The sequence below is a fragment of the Bos taurus genome, chromosome X (assembly GCF_002263795.3).
Source record: "Bos taurus isolate L1 Dominette 01449 registration number 42190680 breed Hereford chromosome X, ARS-UCD2.0, whole genome shotgun sequence".
Taxonomy (NCBI): Eukaryota; Metazoa; Chordata; class Mammalia; order Artiodactyla; family Bovidae; genus Bos; species Bos taurus.
In genome coordinates, this window is record NC_037357.1 from 133,020,506 (window position 1) to 133,037,992 (window position 17,487).

Sequence of the window (17,487 nt, forward strand, 5' to 3'; positions counted from 1 at the left end):
TGAACCACCGCCAGATGCCCGTCAGGATCAGCGACTGTGATGAAGACTTGCTTAGCTCATTGATGGCTTTGAAGGGCAGGGAGGGAACCTGAGGACAGGTGGGTCGGGGAGCTGGGCAGGCACGTGGGGGTCGGGGGATCCTATGACCCGGGTGCATGCGTTCGCCGTGACCCTTTGGAAATGAAAAACGGAAGATGCAGATGCCTGCCTGGCAGGGAAGCTGCGGACCCTAGAAGCTTGTGCACCTTCACCTTTTCCATCCTCCCAGTCCTGGCAGGTGCCAGAACGAGGCCATCCCCAGTCCCGTTGCAAGCTGGTATTTTCCTTTCGGGACAACCCGTCCTTCAGGAACAGAGAGATCATTAAGGGGTACCACTTTGGCATTGCTGGTGCAACCTGGCATCCAGGGCGGTGTGGGTGGGTGGGAGAGGGAGTCAGACGCACCACCTACCTGAATCATTCCTGTCTCCCCCATCCTCCTTCAGGATATAGGGCATGTACGTCCTCTCCGGTCCACTGCTTCTGTGAGGATGGACTGGAGCTCCCAGCCTCAGGCCAGACACCTGCAGCGTGAACTTCCTCAACTGGTTGTTGGACCACAACTCTCCAGGATGTAACAGGATTGCTGAGGTGGGTCCATCTGGGCCTCCCCAGAATGGATGATTGGTGTTGGGGTTCTTGGCTGCCCACGGGAGGACCCTGGGGTGCTCGTCCATATGCTGACTTCCCCGTGTGGCCAGCAGATCATTGGCGAGGGCCTGTGAGTCAATCCCCTGCAGTATTAGCCCCAGGAGGAAGGTCCTGCCATGAGAGGGAAGTGGCAAGACACAGAAGTTGTGACGAGGTCAAGAGGTGAGGCCTAAAGGCAGATCAGTATAGAGGCCAGGACCCTCTCCTCTCCCTGGTGGGGAAGCTCAGGCTCATGCAGCCTGGATGTACAGCCTGGATTCAGGTCATGTCGGTAGTAGGTGACAGGCTGAGACTGGAGGTTTGGGGGCTTCAGGTGTCCTTGTCTCATTCAGAGCAGCTCTGCTTCCAGCACGCAAAACCCAGGTGATTCTCACGGAGGCAGGCTGAATTAAGCACCTTTGTCGGCATCATCCTTCCCTGGGTCCTGCTGCTCATGGAGACCCTGGGGCTTCTTCAGTGCAAGACCAAGAATTCAGGGTGCTGGGGCCCTGAGATGTGCTGGCGCACTGGGGCCGTCAGGGATGTCGCAGGCAGCAGGTGGACCACCAGGCGAGGAGGCTGCCTTCTTCAGCGAGCAGGCAGTGGAGGAAGCAGCGGCCCTGGAGGACGGAGAGGTGTTGCGGTCCAGAAAGTATTCCAGCTGCTGGTGGAAGACATCATTGAGGAGGTTGAAGTGGTGGTGGAGGAGGAGCAAGGGAAGCTGCCCTTGCAGGACCAGGAGCAGCTGGAGGAGCAGGGCCAGGAAAATCCAAGGACAGGAGCCTTGAGCGACCAGCCCCCACTGGAGGCGCTAGAGGCATTGGCTGCCCTGCAGGTGCACCTGAGCTCCCCGAATGAGAAAGACCCCACAGCCTATCTTTGGCTCCAGAGGAATGATCATCAGAGGAGAAAGTGTCCCTTGAGTCAGAGAAGTACCATCAGCCAGGGCATCCCTGGCTTGTGGCCCAAAGCCGTATCCTTAGTGTTGCTTCTCAGGGGTCAGATGCTCAGGAGGACAAGAAGGAACAGGAGCAGGAGGAGGGGTGGGTGTGAGGGAACCCGCCAGCTGAGGCAGGGAGCGGGGGCCAAGGGAATTAGGGGGCAAGGGAATTGGGCACCAGGGGAGCTGTGATTTCCACAGCCTCAGTGCCAGCAGAGCCTATGAATCTTTCTGCCTGTACGGGTCTGAGCAAATGACTGTGAGAGGCTCAGTTTGGCTCGCATCTGAATAGAAGCCACACACTTTGGCAGGGAATGAATGTCATCAGTGACGGGGACAGTATGCCCAGTGACTCCAGTACATCCATGCGACCCCTTGTGAAAACAGGGCTCAAGAGAGAGAACCAGGCCTCTCTTGCTAAATGTACAGACACTGGCACTTGTGCACGGAGAATGCATGCTGCATGGACTGCAGATTATGAAGTTGGAGGCAACTGACATGCCACTCCCAGGACACACGTGACAGCCATACATCAGGAGTGGTCAGAAACAAATCCTCCCTGTGGGATGAAAACAAGGGTTCCAGAGGACCATGGGAGACCCAGAGGGATGAGCGCATTGTCTTGTATGGCAGGGGCTGGGGATGTGAGTGTGGCGGCTGGGCAAGCGGGAGTACCCAGATGCAGAGGCCAGCGATGCCAAAGTCGTACTCCTTAACGACCTCTCTGTTCATGAGACATCTTCTCCGGTACACTGCTTCTGTGGGGATGGATGCGGAGCTCCCAGCCTCAGGCCAGTCACCATGAGTCTGAACTTGCTCAACTGGTTGTTGGACCAAAACTCTCCGGGATGGAACAGCATTACTAAGGTGGGGTCCATTTGGTCCTCCCCAGAATGGGTGATTGATATTGGGTTTCTTTGCTGCCCAGGAAGGGCTCGGGGCCTGGTTAGTCCCATGCTGATCTCCCCTGTGTGGCCAACATATCAGTAGGTCCTGCCATGAGGGGTAAGTGACAAGACACAGAGGTTGTGAGGGGATCAGGAGGTGAGGCCTGAAGGCAGATCCTTGTAGAGGCCAGGACCCTCTCCTTTCCCCTGTGGGGAAGCTCAGGCTCATGCAGCCTGGATGCACAGCCTGGATTCATGTCATGCAAGTAGCAGGTGACAGGCTGAGAGTGGAGGCTTAGGGGCTTCATGTGTCCTAGTCTCATTCAGAGCAGTTCTGCTTACAGCACGTGAGACCCGAGACCCAGGTGATTCTCATGGAGGCAGGCTGAATTAAGCACCTTTGTCGGCATCATCCTTCCCTGGGTCCTCTGCTCACGGAGACCCCGGGGCTTCTTCGATGTGAGCCCACCAATTCAGGGTGCCAGGGCCCTGAGACTTGCCGGCGAGCCAGGGCCATCGGGGATGTTGCTGGCAGCAGGTGGCCCACCAGGCAAGGAGGCTGCCTTCTTCAGCAGGCAGGCAGTGGAGGAAGGAGCGGCCCTGGAGGATGGAGAGGTGGTGCAGTCCGACAAGTGTTCCTGCTGCTGGTGGCAGACATTATTGAGGAGGCTGAAGTGGTGGCGGAAGAGGAGCAAGGGAAGCTGTCCTCGCAGGAGCGGGAGGAGAAGCCAGAGGAGCAGGGCCAGGAATATCCAAGAACAGGAGCCTCGAGCAACCAGCCCCCACTAGAGGCACTGTAGGCGTTGGCGGTCCGGCAGGTGGAGCTGAGCCCCGCAAATGAGACAGACCCCCAAAGCCTATCTTCGGCTCCAGAGGAAGGACCATCAGAGGAGAAAGCTTCCCTTGAGTCAGACAAGTTGCGTCATCCAGGGCAACTCTGGCTTGTGGGCCAATGCCGTATCCTTTGTGCCACTTCTCAGAGGTCAGATGCTCAGGAGGACGAGAAGGAAGGACAGGAGCAGGAGGAGGGGTGGGGCTGAGGGGACCCGCCAGCCGAGGGGAGGCCAAGGGAACTGGGGGGCATGGGAATTACGGTTCGGGGGCGCTGTGATCTCCACAGGCACAGTGCCAGCAGAACCTGGGAACCTCTCTACCTGTACGTGTCTGAGCAAATGACTGTGGGAGGCTCCATCCGGCTCACATCTGAATAGGAGCCATACACTTTGGCAGGGAATGGGTGTCATCAGTGACTGGAGACAGTCTGACAGATGACTCCAGTACATCCATGCCACCTCTTGTCAAGACAGGGAGCAGGGAAGAGACCCAGGCCTCTCTTGCTAAATGCACAGACACAGGCACTTGCGCACGCAGAATGCATGCTGCAGAGACTGCAGATCCTGAACTTTCAGGCAACTGACATGCCGCTTCCCAGGACACACATGCCAGGCATACATCAAGAGCGGTCAGAAACAGATCCTCCCTTGGGGGATGTGAACAAGGGTCCCAGAAGACCACAGGGGACCCAGAGGGATGAGCGTGTCGCATGGTGTGGCAGGGGCCGGGGTTGTCAGTGTGGCAGCTGGGCGAGCGGGAGTACCCAGATGCAGAGCACCAGCGATGCCAAAGTGGTACTCCCATACGACCTCTCTGTGCCTGAAGAGCGGGTGGTCCCAATAGGAAACAAGTACTCCTGAAAGGGAGTACTCACAGAGGCCTGTTCCAGTGCCCTTGCTCTGCCCAAGACTAACCCTGTTCCTCTAGACTCTTCCTTCCCCAGCATGTGGCATGACTGGCTCCTTGACTTCGAGCAGATTATGAACCACCGCCAGATGCCCGTCATGATCAGCGACTGAGATGAAACTTGTTTAGCTCCATGATGGCTTTGAAGCGCAGGGAGGGAGCCTGAGGACAGGTGGGTGGGGGAGCTGGGCAGGCATGTTGGGGTCGGAGGATCCTATGACCTGGGTCCATGCATTCACCGTGAGCCTTTGGAAAGGAAAAAAGGAAGATGCAGATGCCTGCCTGGCAGGGAAGCTGCGGACCCTAGAAGCTTGTGCACCTTCACCTTTTCCATCCTCCCAGGCCCTGGGGGTGCCGGAATGAGGCCATCCCCTGTCCCGCTGCAAGCTGGTATTTTCCTTTCGGGAAAAGCCGTCCTTCAGGAACAGAGAGATTGTTAAGGAGTACTACTTTGGCATTGCTGGTGCCACCTGGCTCCCAGGGCGGTGTGGGTGGGTGGGAGAGGGAGTCAGATGCGCCACCTACCTGAATCTTTCCTGTCTCCCCCATCCTCCTTCAGGATATAGGGCATGTACGTCCTCTCCGGTCCACAGCTTCTGTGAGGATGGATGGGAGCTCCCAGCCTCAGGCAGGACACCTGCAGCGTGAACTTCCTCAACTGGTTGTTGGGCCACAACTCTCCAGGATGTAACAGGATTGCTGAGGTGGGGTCCATCTGGGCCTCCCCAGAATAGACAATTGGTGCTGGGGTTCTTGGCTGCCCATGGGAGGGCTCAGGGCTGCTCATCCATATGCTGACTCCCCTGTGTGGCCAGCAGATCATTGGCGAGGGCCTGAGAGTCAACCCCCTGCAGTATTACCCCCAGGAGGAAGGTCCTGCCATGAGAGGGAAGTGACAAGACACAGAGGTTGTGAGGGGATCAGGAGGTGAGGCCTGAAGGCAGATCCGTGTAGAGGCCAGGACCCTCTCCTCTCCCTGGTGGGGAAGCTCAGGCTCATGCAGCCTGGATGCACAGCCTGGATTCAGGTCATGCAGGTAGCAGGTGATAGGCTGAGACTGGAGGCTTGGGGGCTTCATGTATCCTACTCTCATTCAGAGCAGCTATGCTTCCAGCACGTGAGACCCAGGTGATTCTCACGGAGGCAGGCTGAATTAAGCACCTTTGTGAGCATCATCCTTCCCTGGGTCCTCTGCTCACGGAGACCCTGGGGCTTCTTTGGTGCGAACCAAGGATTCAGGGTGCCAGGGCCCTGAGACGTGCCAGTGCATTGGGGCTGTTAGGGATGTTGCAGGCAGCAGGTGGCCCACCAGGCGAGGTGGCTGCCTTCTTCAGTGGGGAGGCAGTGGAGGAAGCAGCAGCCCTGGAGGACAGAGAGGTGGTGCGGTCCAGAACGTGTTCCAGCTGCTGGTGGAAGACATCATTGAGGAGGCTGAAGTGATGGCGGAAGAGGAGCAAGGGAAGCTGTCCTCGCAGGAGCAGGAGGAGAAGCCGGAGGAGCAGGGCCAGGAATATCCAAGAACAGGAGCCTCGAGTGACCAGCCCCCACTGGAGGCGCTGGAGGCATTGGCGGCCCTGCAGGTGGAGATAAGCTCCGCACATGAGAAAACCACAAAGCCACATCCAAAACTTGGCCACTAAGCACTACCACACAAGCAGAGGTAGAAAAGGCTTCAGAGTCTTCAGGCTCAGGTGCTGGGAACAGAGTTGGAGCTGCTTTTTAAGTCATGCAGCGCAGGTCACCCAAGTGAGTAAAGTCCAGAGGGAGCTTTCTGTTAAAAACAGATTGTCTGGGGAACAGACGGGCTGGGGGGAGCTGAGCCCAAGCGGGCTCAGAGTCCATACTCAGAAACCCTGTATGCCTCTCTCTTGTCTCTGCCTCCTCATCTGCTTAACTCCCAGTCTGCTGCCTGACACCACCTTTCCTGTGCACCTTCACACTCAGACTGTCCATTCAGTGACAGGTATTTGTTTAGCACCTGCCTCTGGGACAGCCATGAGGAGACAGACAATAACTCCAGTCCTTCTGGAGCAGAAGTTCTACCAGAGGCCAAACCCTCCTACCTCACCCCAATTCCCAGCCCTAGGCTGCAGGGCCACTCCTCTTTCACCCGTCCCAGTCCTGATGTTCTCTACTATCCTGAGGAGCCTCTGTGGACCTACAGGTCTGCACACCGCAATCGCTCTGCTGACCCCCTAACCACCACCCAGAACCCTGCTGGGACCCCCTGGGTGGGCACCTTCCATTCTTCCCGGGGATTGGCAGGACACATGGCTCCTGGCCCTTGCCAGGGCAGGGTAGTATGGTTAGAACAACCCAGTTTATTTAAGTTTGTAAATAAGTACACTTACTCATAGAGAAAATCTGTTCATGTCAGACATGAAGTGATAACTGCTTGTGGGTGGACGGGGAGCTTCTTTGCCTTCTCTGGGATTCCCTGAGGACAGTGAGGCAGTGTAGCCTTGGTTCCTGGGTGCTGCCCTACTCCACAGCCATCCAGGCCCTGCTCACCCTGGTCCAAGTCAGGCCACTGAGCACACAGACCCAGGAGACCAGGTGGGGGCCCCTCTGCACCGCCCCCTCCCCTCCCCAGTTGCACAGACCTGGACGACCGCTGTCCTGGGCTCCTGCCACCAGGCCAGATGAAGGTGCTCATTGGCAAGCTGTCCTTTGTCACTGAGGGCTACTGGCAGAAGAGGGGCCAGGAGAGCTTCTACCCATACATGGGCATGAGGGCCAGATGGGTGGAGCCCTGAGATGCACTTTGACCTGCAGGCTGGTCCTGCTCCCCCCAATCCGAATGGGCACCTGCTCTGAGCCCCCAGCCTTGACTACTGCATGCCCACACCACCCAACCCCAAGGTCAGGCTGACTCACCCCATGCAGACAGAGGCTCACCCGAGCCCCTCCAGTTCCCTGTCCCCTTCTCATAACCTGTTCAGGGTGTCCTAACCCTTGGGAACCTCCAGGCCCAGGGGCCCCTCAAACTGAGTGCTTCCTCTGGGGGGCCCCAGACCCACCCACAATGCACCAGCTGGCCTTGGGGCTCCTGTCCCCCGACTCCAGCCCTGGGATGCTGGGCCCCAGGTAGCACTGGGCCAGGCTGTGAGCACTCCCAGCGCCCCGTCTGCCTGCAGGTCATTTTCACCATCACAGACGAGACCCACGGGTTCCATGGGCTACCGCTGATGAGCCCATGGTCTTACACCACATACCGAAGGAGCTAGTGGCTGACTGGCAGCCAGCCTGTGACCCTAGACATGGTGCTACGGCAGACCGAGCCACCCCAAGCAGCAGGGCGGGTGTGTTCCTCATGGGCACCAGGGTCACACTTTCCCTGGGACATTCTGGCCACATGTCACAGGGGCAGGTGTCACTCAGGCTTCAATAAGTTGCTGCTGGCGCCTGCAAGGTGGCTACGGTCACAAGGCAAGATCGACAGGAGCTGCCCCAGGGGGATGGGGGCAAGGCGTGAGCACAGGGGTGTGCTAGGGGAACCATTGGGGGTACCAGGGGCACTTCTCCACACAGCCACACAAGGACACACAGCTCACGTGAAAAAAATAAAGTCTTCTACTATTTCCCCATGAATTTGCCATGAAGTGATGGGACCAGATGCCATGATCCTAGTTTTCTGAACGTTGAGCTTTAAGCCAACTTTTTCACTCTCCTCTTTCATTTTCATCAAGAGCCTCTTTAGTTCTGTTTCACTTTCTGCCATAAGGGTGGTGTCATATGTATATCTGAGGTTATTGATATTTCTCCCCACAATCTTGATTCCAGCTTGTGCTTCATCCAGGCCAGTGTTCCTCATGATGTACTCTGCATATAAGTTAAATAAGCTGGGTGCTGATATACAGCCTTGATGGACTCCTTTTCCTATTTGGAACCAGTCTGTTGTTCCATGATGAGTTCTATCTGTTGCTTCCTGATCTGCATATAGATATCTCAAGAGGTAGGTCAGGTGGTCTGGTATTCCCATCTCTTTCAGAATTTCCCACAGTTTATTGTGATTCACACGGTCTAAGCCTTTGGCCTAGTCAATAAAGCAGAAATAGAGATTTTTGTGAAATTCTTGCTTTTTTGATGATCCAGGGGATGCTGGCAATTTGATCGCTGGTTCCTCTGCCTTTTGTAAAATCAGCTTGAACATCTGGAAGTTCATGGTTCACGTATTGTTGAAGCTTGGCCTGGAGAATTTTGAGCATTACTTTGCTACCGTGTGCAATGAGTGTAATTGTGTAATACTTTGAGCATTCGTTGACAGTGCCTTTCTTTGAGATTGAAATGAAAACTGACCTTTTCCCGTCCTGTGGCCACTGCTGAGCTTTCCAAATTTGCTCGCATATTGAGTGCAGTACTTTCACAGCATCATCGTTTAGGATTTGAAATAACTCAACTGGATTTCCATCACCCCCACTAGCTTTGTTCATAGTTGTGCTTCCTAAGGCCCACTTGGCTTCACATTCCAGGATATCTGGCTCTAGGTGAGTGATCACACCATCATCTCTATCTGGGTCATGAAGATCTTTTTTGTACAGTTTTTCTGTGTATCCTTGCCACCTACTCTTAATATCTTTTGCTTCTTTTAGGTCCATACCATTTCTGTCCTTTATTGAGCCCATCATTGCATGAAACGTTCCCTTCATATCTCTGATTTTCTTGAAGAGATCTCTACACTTTCCCATTCTATTGTTTTCCTCTTTCTTTGCACTGATCACTGAGGAAGGCTTTCTCTCTTCTTGCTATTCTTTGGAACTCTGCATTCAAATGGGTATATCTTTCCTTTTCTCCTTTGCTTTTCACTTCTGTTCTTTTCACAGCTATCTGTAGGGCCTCCTCAGACAACCATTTTGCCTTTCTACATTTCTTCTTCCTAGGGATGGTCTTGGTCATTGCCTCCTGTACAATGTCACAAACCTCCGTCCAAAGTTCACCAGGCACTCTGTCAGATCTAGTCCCTTAAATCTATTTCTCACTTCCACTGTATAATAATAAGGGATTTAATTTAGGTCATACCTGAATGATCTAGTGGTTTTCCCTACTTTCTTCAATTTACGTCTGAATTTGACAATAATGAGGTCATGATCTGAGCCACAGTCAGATCCTGGTCTTGTTTTGCTGACTGTATAGAGCTTCTCCATCTTTGGCTGCAAGAATATAACCGATTTGATTTTGGTGTTGATCATCTGGTGATGTCCATGTGTAGAGTCTTCTCTTGTGTTGTTGGAAGAGGGTGTTTGTTTTGACCAGTGTGTTCTCTTGGCAAAACTCTATTTGCCTATGCCCTGCTTCATTCTGTACTCTGATGCCAAAGTTGCCTGTTACTCCAGATGTTTCTTCACTTCCTACTTTTGCATTCTAGTCCCCTATAATGAAAAGGACATCTTTTTTGTGTGTCAGCTCTAAAAGGTCTTGTAGGTCTTCACAGAACAATTCAACATTAGCTTCTTCAGTATTACTGGTCGGGGCACAGATTTTCATTACCATGATACAGAATGGTTTGCCTTGGAAACGAACAGACATCATTCTGTCATTTTTGAGATTGCATCCAAGCACTGCATTTTGAACTCTTTTTTTAACTATGATGTCTATTCCATTTCTTCCAAGGGAATCTTGCCCACAGTAGTAGATATAATGGTCATCTACTATAATGAGTTAAATCCACCCATTCCAGTCCATTTTAGTTGCTGATTGCTAAAATGTCGACGTTCACTCTTGCCATCTCCTGTTTCACCACTTCCAATTTGCCTTGATTCACGCACCTAACGTTCCAGGTTCCTATGCAGTATTGCTCTTTACAGTATTCGACCATGCTTTCATCACCAGCCACATCCACAACTGGGTGTTGTTTTTGCTTTGGCTCTGTCTCTTCATTCTTTCTGGAGTTATTTCTCCACTGATCTCCAGTAGCATATTGGGCACCTACCTACCTGAGGAGCTCATCTTTCAGTGTCCTATCTTTTTGCCTTTCATACTGTTCATGGGGTTCTCAAGACAAGAATACTGAAGTGGCTTGCCATTCCCTTCTCCTGTGGCCCACGTTTTGTCAGAACTCTCCACCATGACCCATCCCTCTTGGGCAGCCCTACACGGCATGGCTGATAGTTTCATTGAGTTAGGCAAGCTGTGGTCCATGTGATTAGACCACTCCTTACCTTGAACATGGGTTATCTATCGCCTCACAAGTGCCACTCCTGACCTTCTGCGTGGGGTATCTCCTCTCAGCTGCTCGCTGCTCCAGTGCTGCAGAGCCACCACCCACTGCTGATGCTGTGTGGTGGAAATAAAACTGAAAGTTCTGGGATAAACGTGCTGATTATAGAACACATTTAATCTAGCTTTCTTCAAAACACCAGTGACAACAATACTTCACATTTGTTTCACACTTTAGTTCATATCAGGTTTTTGTTTGTAATCTTTTCAGTGCTGCTTTCTAATAACCAATTTCACTGGCTTTTCAATAAACCCTCTGGGCTCCTTCTTTAGCAGCTCTGGTCTGACCTCTGGCTCTGGGACTGACATAGGGCCCTCAGCTCTTTGGAGCCAGATTAACCCCAGCCCCTCGGTCCCACTTTCCAGAGTTGTAACAAGTCGTTAAGAGCACTCCATCCCTCCCACACACCTGCAAGCAGACAGCTGTGTTCAGAGCTCAGCAAGTACAACAGTCTAGACCCCAGGGCTCCTGGCAAATGTGGGGCAGGACAGACAGAGGGCAAGCAGATGGGTGTTGGGCAGTGTCCACGGCCAGGCCTGGGAGCCATGGTTCCTGCCCAGACCTCGTGTAAACCCAAAGTTTTCTGACCCTCATCCCCTCCTGGCCAGCCTTTCCATCCCTGTGTTCTCAGAGGTCTCTGCCCATGTACTCTTTCCCCAAACCTGGCTTTTCTTTTTTTTTGGCCTGGGAAATCCCATGGACAGAGGAGCCTGGTGGACCACAGTCCATAGGTTCACAAAGAGTCTAAAAAGAATTAGCCAGTAAACAACAACAAATAGATGAGAAAGCTAAGGAAGGTTTAAAAAAAAAAAAAGAACACAAAGCAATGAAATCCTGTCACTGTCTTTAGAAGGTAATTGAGGACCTGCCATCACCCCAAGAAACTTTCCGATGAACACACAGTTGGAAACTGTACTGTGTTCCTATATCCTACCATACATATTCCTGCTATAATCTGACAACAAAGACTTGCCAAATAACAATAATTATCATGATAATCAGTCTCTGCTATTCATCACTATACTCTGCATTTTCAATACATATTTGTTTAATATTTAATCAGTGCCAGCAGGCATTTTCTAAGGGCTTCCCTGGGGGCTCAGACAGCAAGGAATCTGCCTGCAATGCAAGGGACCTAGCTTTGATCCTTTGGTGGGGAAAATCCCCTGGGGAAGGAAGTGGCTGACAGCTAATGACCTGAAGACTTTTGATCACTAGAGAACTCCTGGCCCCACAGAACATTAATAGGTGAGTGCCCTCCCAAAAGCCTCCATCTCAACACTAAGACTAAGCCACACCCCAAAGCCAGCAAGCTGTAGTGCCAAACACCCCTCGCCTATCCTTCAGCCAGATAGGGGCGCAGCCTTGCACATCAGCAGACAGTCTGCTCAAAGCCATACTGAACCCCTACATTCCAAACCACACTAGTGGACACAGCCACTGCCTTTCAGAAAGACATGATCTAGCTCCACCTACCAGAACACACACACAAATCCCCCCAACCAGGAAACCATCACAAGGCGTTGGTTCAATCCCACTCAGGAGAGGCAGACTCCATAGTTAAGAGGAACTACAGCCTTTCAACCAAGAAACGGATCACAAACACAGTAAATTAAACAAAAGGAAATGACAGAGAAACATCTAGCAGATGAAGGAACATGGCTAAAACCCAAAGGACTGAACAACAAAAATAAACAAAGCAGACCTAGGTAACTTAAAAGCTCCAGGAATATGCCTCCTCCCTGCCTGATCATAAACAAGCTCTCCCACCCACCAGTCAACCACGGCTTAACTCTTGTTGCTTAGGAACACATAGATTGGCCCCGCCCCAAATCCATCCATGCCGGGTCAGCACACAGACAACCCCAGCTCCATCCATGCCAGGTCAGCACACAGACCACCCCAGCTCCATCAATGCCATGTCAGCACACGGACCACCCCTCCTCTATCCATGCGAGGTCAGCACACAGACCACCCCAGCTCCATCCATGCCATGTCAGCACACGGACCACCCCTCCTCCATCCATGTCAGGTCAGCACACAGACCACCGCAGCTCCATCCATGTCAGGTCAGCACACGGACCACCACAGCTCCATCCATGCCAGGTCAGCACAAAGACCACCCCAGCTCCATCCCTGCCAGGTCAGCACACGGACCACCCCTCCTCCATCCATGCGAGGTCAGCACACAGACCACCCCAGCTCCATCCATGCCAGGTCAACACATGGACCACCCCTCCTCCATCCATGCCAGGTCAGCACAGAGACCACCCCAGCTCCATCCATGCCTGGTCAGCACACAGACCACCCCAGCTCCATCAATGCCAGGTCAGTGCAGAGACACCCCAGATCCATCCCTGCCAGGTCAGCACACAGACTACCCCATATCCATCCATGCCATGTCAGTGCAGAGACCACCCCACCTCCATCCATGCCAGGTCAGCATACAGACCACCCCAGCTCCATCCATTCCAGGTCGGTACCCAGATCACCCCACCTCCAGATTTCCTAACCTGGGGATCTGGCAAAGGGACTGAGAATCCCAAGGAGTTAAACTTTGGAGGACATTGGGATTTGATTATAGAACTTCCACAGGACTAGGGAAACAGACTCGTGGAGGGCACAAACAAAACCTTGTGTGCACCAGGACCCAGGAGAAAGGAGCAGTGACCCCAAAAGAGACTGACCCAGACTTGCTCGTGAGTGCCCAGGGGCCTCCAGATGAGGCACGGGTCAGTCGTGGCCTCCTGCAGTGTCGGGGGCACTGGCACCTTTTGAAGGAGATCGCCCTTGTCTTCATTACCTCCACCATAGTTTGGTCTCAGGTAAAACAACAGGGAGGGCCACAGTCCCGCCCATGAACAGAAAGCTGTGTTGATAGGCGTTTAATATTCATAAAGTCCACGCATTTCTAAGTAAACAATAACTGATCTCCTGGAGTCTCCTAGGGGTGATCATCAAAAAAGAATTCATAACTGGGTAGACTGTCACAAAGCCAATTTTAACAGGTACCTTTAACTCACACTTTAAAAACATCTCATGAAAAGATGTCAAAATTGCTAAATATTAGGAAAGGGTGTTCGGTATCACCTCACACCAATCAGAATGGTGATTGTCAAGCACTCTACAAAGGTTAAATCTGCCAGATGCCATGAAGAAAAGGGAACCATCCACCTCCATTGCTAAAATGAAAATAGGAGAAAGCCACTATGGAGGAGAGCATGGATGTGCATCAATAATGAAAACGAGAATGAAATTAGAATATCCCTCAAACCATACACAAATATAAACTTCAAAGAAGATAAAGATCTAAATGTCAGATGGATACTATGAAATTTTGAGGACAATATAGGGGGGACATGCTGCAACATCAATTCCACCAAGTGTGCCCAGAATAATGAAAAATGAACCAAAACTAAGAAAACAGGACTGATTAACCTTAAAAGTGTTTGCACAGCAAAGGAACCCTAAATGAAAGAGAAAGACAGTCCTCAGAATGGGAAAAAATATTTGCAAACAAAGACGTCCATAAGGAATAAAGACGATGGGGTACATAGATGATGAACCGTCACTCAGCCATAACAAGCAGGAAAGAATGCCATGGGAGGCCTCAGGGAATAAAGCAGAGATATCATAGCAAGTGAGGTGAGGGAGACAGGGAGCGGTATTAGTGTAAGATATCACTTGTAGCTGGGATCTAAAAGTGGATACAGATGAACTTCTTTACCAAAGAGGAACAGTCTCACAGACTCAGAAAACAGTCAATGGACCCCAGAAAGAAAAAAAAAAAAAAACTGTGGGACAGGGAGTAATGAACTGATTCAATCTAACACAGGGAGGCTTATATTATTAAAAACAACAACAACAACAATCCCCCAGGAACCACTGTGTAAACAGGAATCCTATTCAACACTGTAACATCCTATATCGGAAAAGAACCTGGAAGAAAAGATATACACATCTATGTATAAGTGAATCAAATTGCTGTCGATCCAAATAAAAATAAAAAACACCCACAACCTTGTCTTTCAACTACATCCGCCAATTCAAATTAGGGAATAAAAGTATAAAAAAGGAATCAGAAAGGCTGACTCTACTGCCCTCAGGACATGGTGACCTGGATGGTGTCACATCCCTGAAGCCTGAGCTGGTTTTGGTCCCATGACTGGAGGGCCTCAGTGCAGATGGAGCTGGGAGCATGTGCCAGGAAATGTGACCCCACAATGGACCTGGGGTGCCTCCTTCCCTCTGCATGAGCACCCAATCTCCAGATGCAGGTGGAACTTCCTGCAGAGAAACCAAGCCTACATCACCCAAGAATTGGTGGAGCCTCCAGGCTGGAACAGGTTTGCAAGGTCCCCTGGCCACTCTATGTCCCCTAGGCTGGGGTTCCTACCTCCAGCCTCTGTCCTTAGGGTCACTCCACCTACAGATGACAGCACCCTCTGCAGAGCGGTGTCCACAAACTGGGATGTGTCCTGGGCACCCTGGGCAAGGGCGAAGGAGAAATGAGGCTCAAGCCTTGGCACATTCCACTCTAGCTGACAATCAATGAACAGAGTTTTCCATGAGACTCAATGACTGAGGACCAGAGTGGGGCAGGAAGCAAATGCTGTTTCCTTAGAACCGTCTTCCAGAAACACAATGTTAAACCTAGTGCTGTTGGGCTCTTCATATTCACAAGGCCTGTGGGACTGTAAATGACCCCTCCCTTCCAGTCATGTCCCAGGGTAGATCATCAGACAGGAATTCAAAACAGGGCCACCTTTCAAGAAAACAATGTCAAGAGATAAACTGTAGTCACTCTGTACAGTATCGAAAAGCACCTGGAAAGTTCGTCCAGCTCACTATGTACTCAGTTCAGTTGCTCAGTTGTGTCCTACTCTTTGCAATCCCATGGACTGCAGCATGCCACTATGTATTAAATCCACGCAAATCACAACTCCCATGAAAAATCCCCTCCCACAGGTCAGAGTGGCCACTGTCTAAAAATCTACAGAGAATACAGGCTGAGAGGATGGAGGCAAAAGGGAATTCTCCTACACACTCAGTGGGGGTGTAAATGGGTGCAGGAACTATCAAAACCAGCAAGGAGGTTCTTTTTCAACTAAACACCCAGAAATCATGTGGCCCAGCAATCCCTTGTCCGGGCTCAGACCCAGAGAAAATCAGAATTCACAGTGACCCATGCACCTTGTTTTCAGGGCAGCTCGATTGGCAATGGCCAAGAACTAGAATTGTTGCTGGCCAAAATCTTGGCTTTCTCCGCCCAGTGAAGCCAAATAAAAAATACAGAGACAGAGTTTGAAGGAGATACAAAGGTGGCTTTTATTCTCAAGCCAGCAGAGAGGGGAACACAGTAGGGTCATGCCTCAAGGACTGTGTCCCCCATCCCCCGCCGATGAAGAGTCTAGGGGCTTATATAAGGGAATGGCTCACAGTCAGGTGTCAGTGATGAGGAACAAAGTGGGTAGGATCTAGATCTCTTCCTCGTGCAAGTTTTCAAAGACAGTCTTAGACTGAAGTCAATAACACAGTAACTGACTCTGGCAGTTGGGGTGGCTCCGCGGCCTTCTTTCTGATATGTAAGTACAAGGGGAAGGGTGTTGTAAGGGTAACCACCAGATAGGTGATGTATTTAGCATAGAGTCCAAGGAAAAAATGTTACTCATAGCTCCTGCAGAGTTAGGGGGCAGAAAAGCAAACAGTCACAGACATTCAGAGTTATGAGCAGTTCAAGTAAAAAAAACTAGGAATGTTCAGGCCTGCTCACTGTTTTCTTGATCTCCTTTGTTCTAAAAAATGGGAAAGAATAAAATACTCATTTCTCTCTTTTTTTTAACTTTGCATATATTCTCAGTCGCTTCAGTCATGTCCAACACTTTGTGACCCCATGGACTGTAGCCCACCAGGCTCCTCTGTCCATGGGATTCTCCAGGCAAGAATACTGGAGTGGGTTGTCATGCCCTTCTCCAGGGGATCTTCTCCACTCAGGGACTGAACCCACGTCTCCTGCACTGGCAGGTGGATTCTCTACTGGCTCGGCCACCAGGGAAGCCCTCCCTGCAACAAATTCAACAAAGTTATTCATCGACAGAAAAATGAAGTCAGAGTGGTGCACCTCTGCACTGGAATGTTACCCAGCCCTGAATCACAACGGAATAATGCCAGTGACAACAGCGTGGACAGACAGAGTGAATACCATACTAAGTAAAGGAAGGCCGATAGAGAAAGACAAATATCAGAAGGTATCACTGACAGGTATCTTCTTGAAATTAATGTAAATGTAGGCTATTACACAGTAGAAAGAGACTCACAAACTTAGAAAACCAACTTATGATTATTAAAATAAGTTAGGGGTGTGGGATAAATGAAGAGTTTGCAAGGAACAAACAGGCATTAATATACATCAAACAGATAATCAGGAAAAACAGTGTTGAATAGCAAAGGGCAGCCTACTGGAGACACTGTACTCCTCTCTCTGGGGAAAATGAACTCAAGAAAGAATTGAAAAATGTCTGTGTATCACTGAATCCAGCTCCTGTACACCTGAAACCAACACAGTATCGGAAATCAACCCTTCTTCAAAATAAAACAGCAATGAATGCACAAAAAATTAATTTACAGCAGGATCCTCTATGACCCACCCCCCAGAGTCATAGAAATAAAAGCAAAAATAAAAAATGGGACCTAATTAAACTTAAAAGCTTTTGCACAACGAAGGAAAGTATAAGCAAGGTGAAAAGACAGCCTTCACAATGGGAGAAAAAAACAGCAAATGAAGCAACTGACAAAGAATTAATCTCAAAAATATACAAGCAGCTCCTACAGCTCAATTCCAGAAAAATAAACGACCCAATCAAAAAATGGGCCAAAGATCTAAACAGACATTTCTCCAAAGAAGACATACAGATGGCAAACAAACACATGAAAAGATGCTCAATATCACTCATTATCAGAGAAATGCAAATCAAAACCACAATGAGCTACCATCTCACTCCACTCAGGATAGCTGCTATCAAAAAGTTTACAAG

General features: G+C 50.8%; 1 protein-coding gene across 1 annotated transcript; it reads left to right on the top strand.

Annotated features, from left to right (window-relative positions):
• Positions 1 to 1,065: 1,065 nt before the first annotated feature.
• On the top strand, positions 1,066 to 2,468 carry LOC112445152 (uncharacterized). Its single transcript, XM_059883911.1, has one exon. The coding sequence runs from the start codon at positions 1,124 to 1,126 to the stop codon at positions 1,799 to 1,801; it is 678 nt and encodes a 225-aa protein (XP_059739894.1). The 5' UTR covers positions 1,066 to 1,123; the 3' UTR covers positions 1,802 to 2,468.
• The last annotated feature ends 15,019 nt before the right edge of the window (positions 2,469 to 17,487 follow it).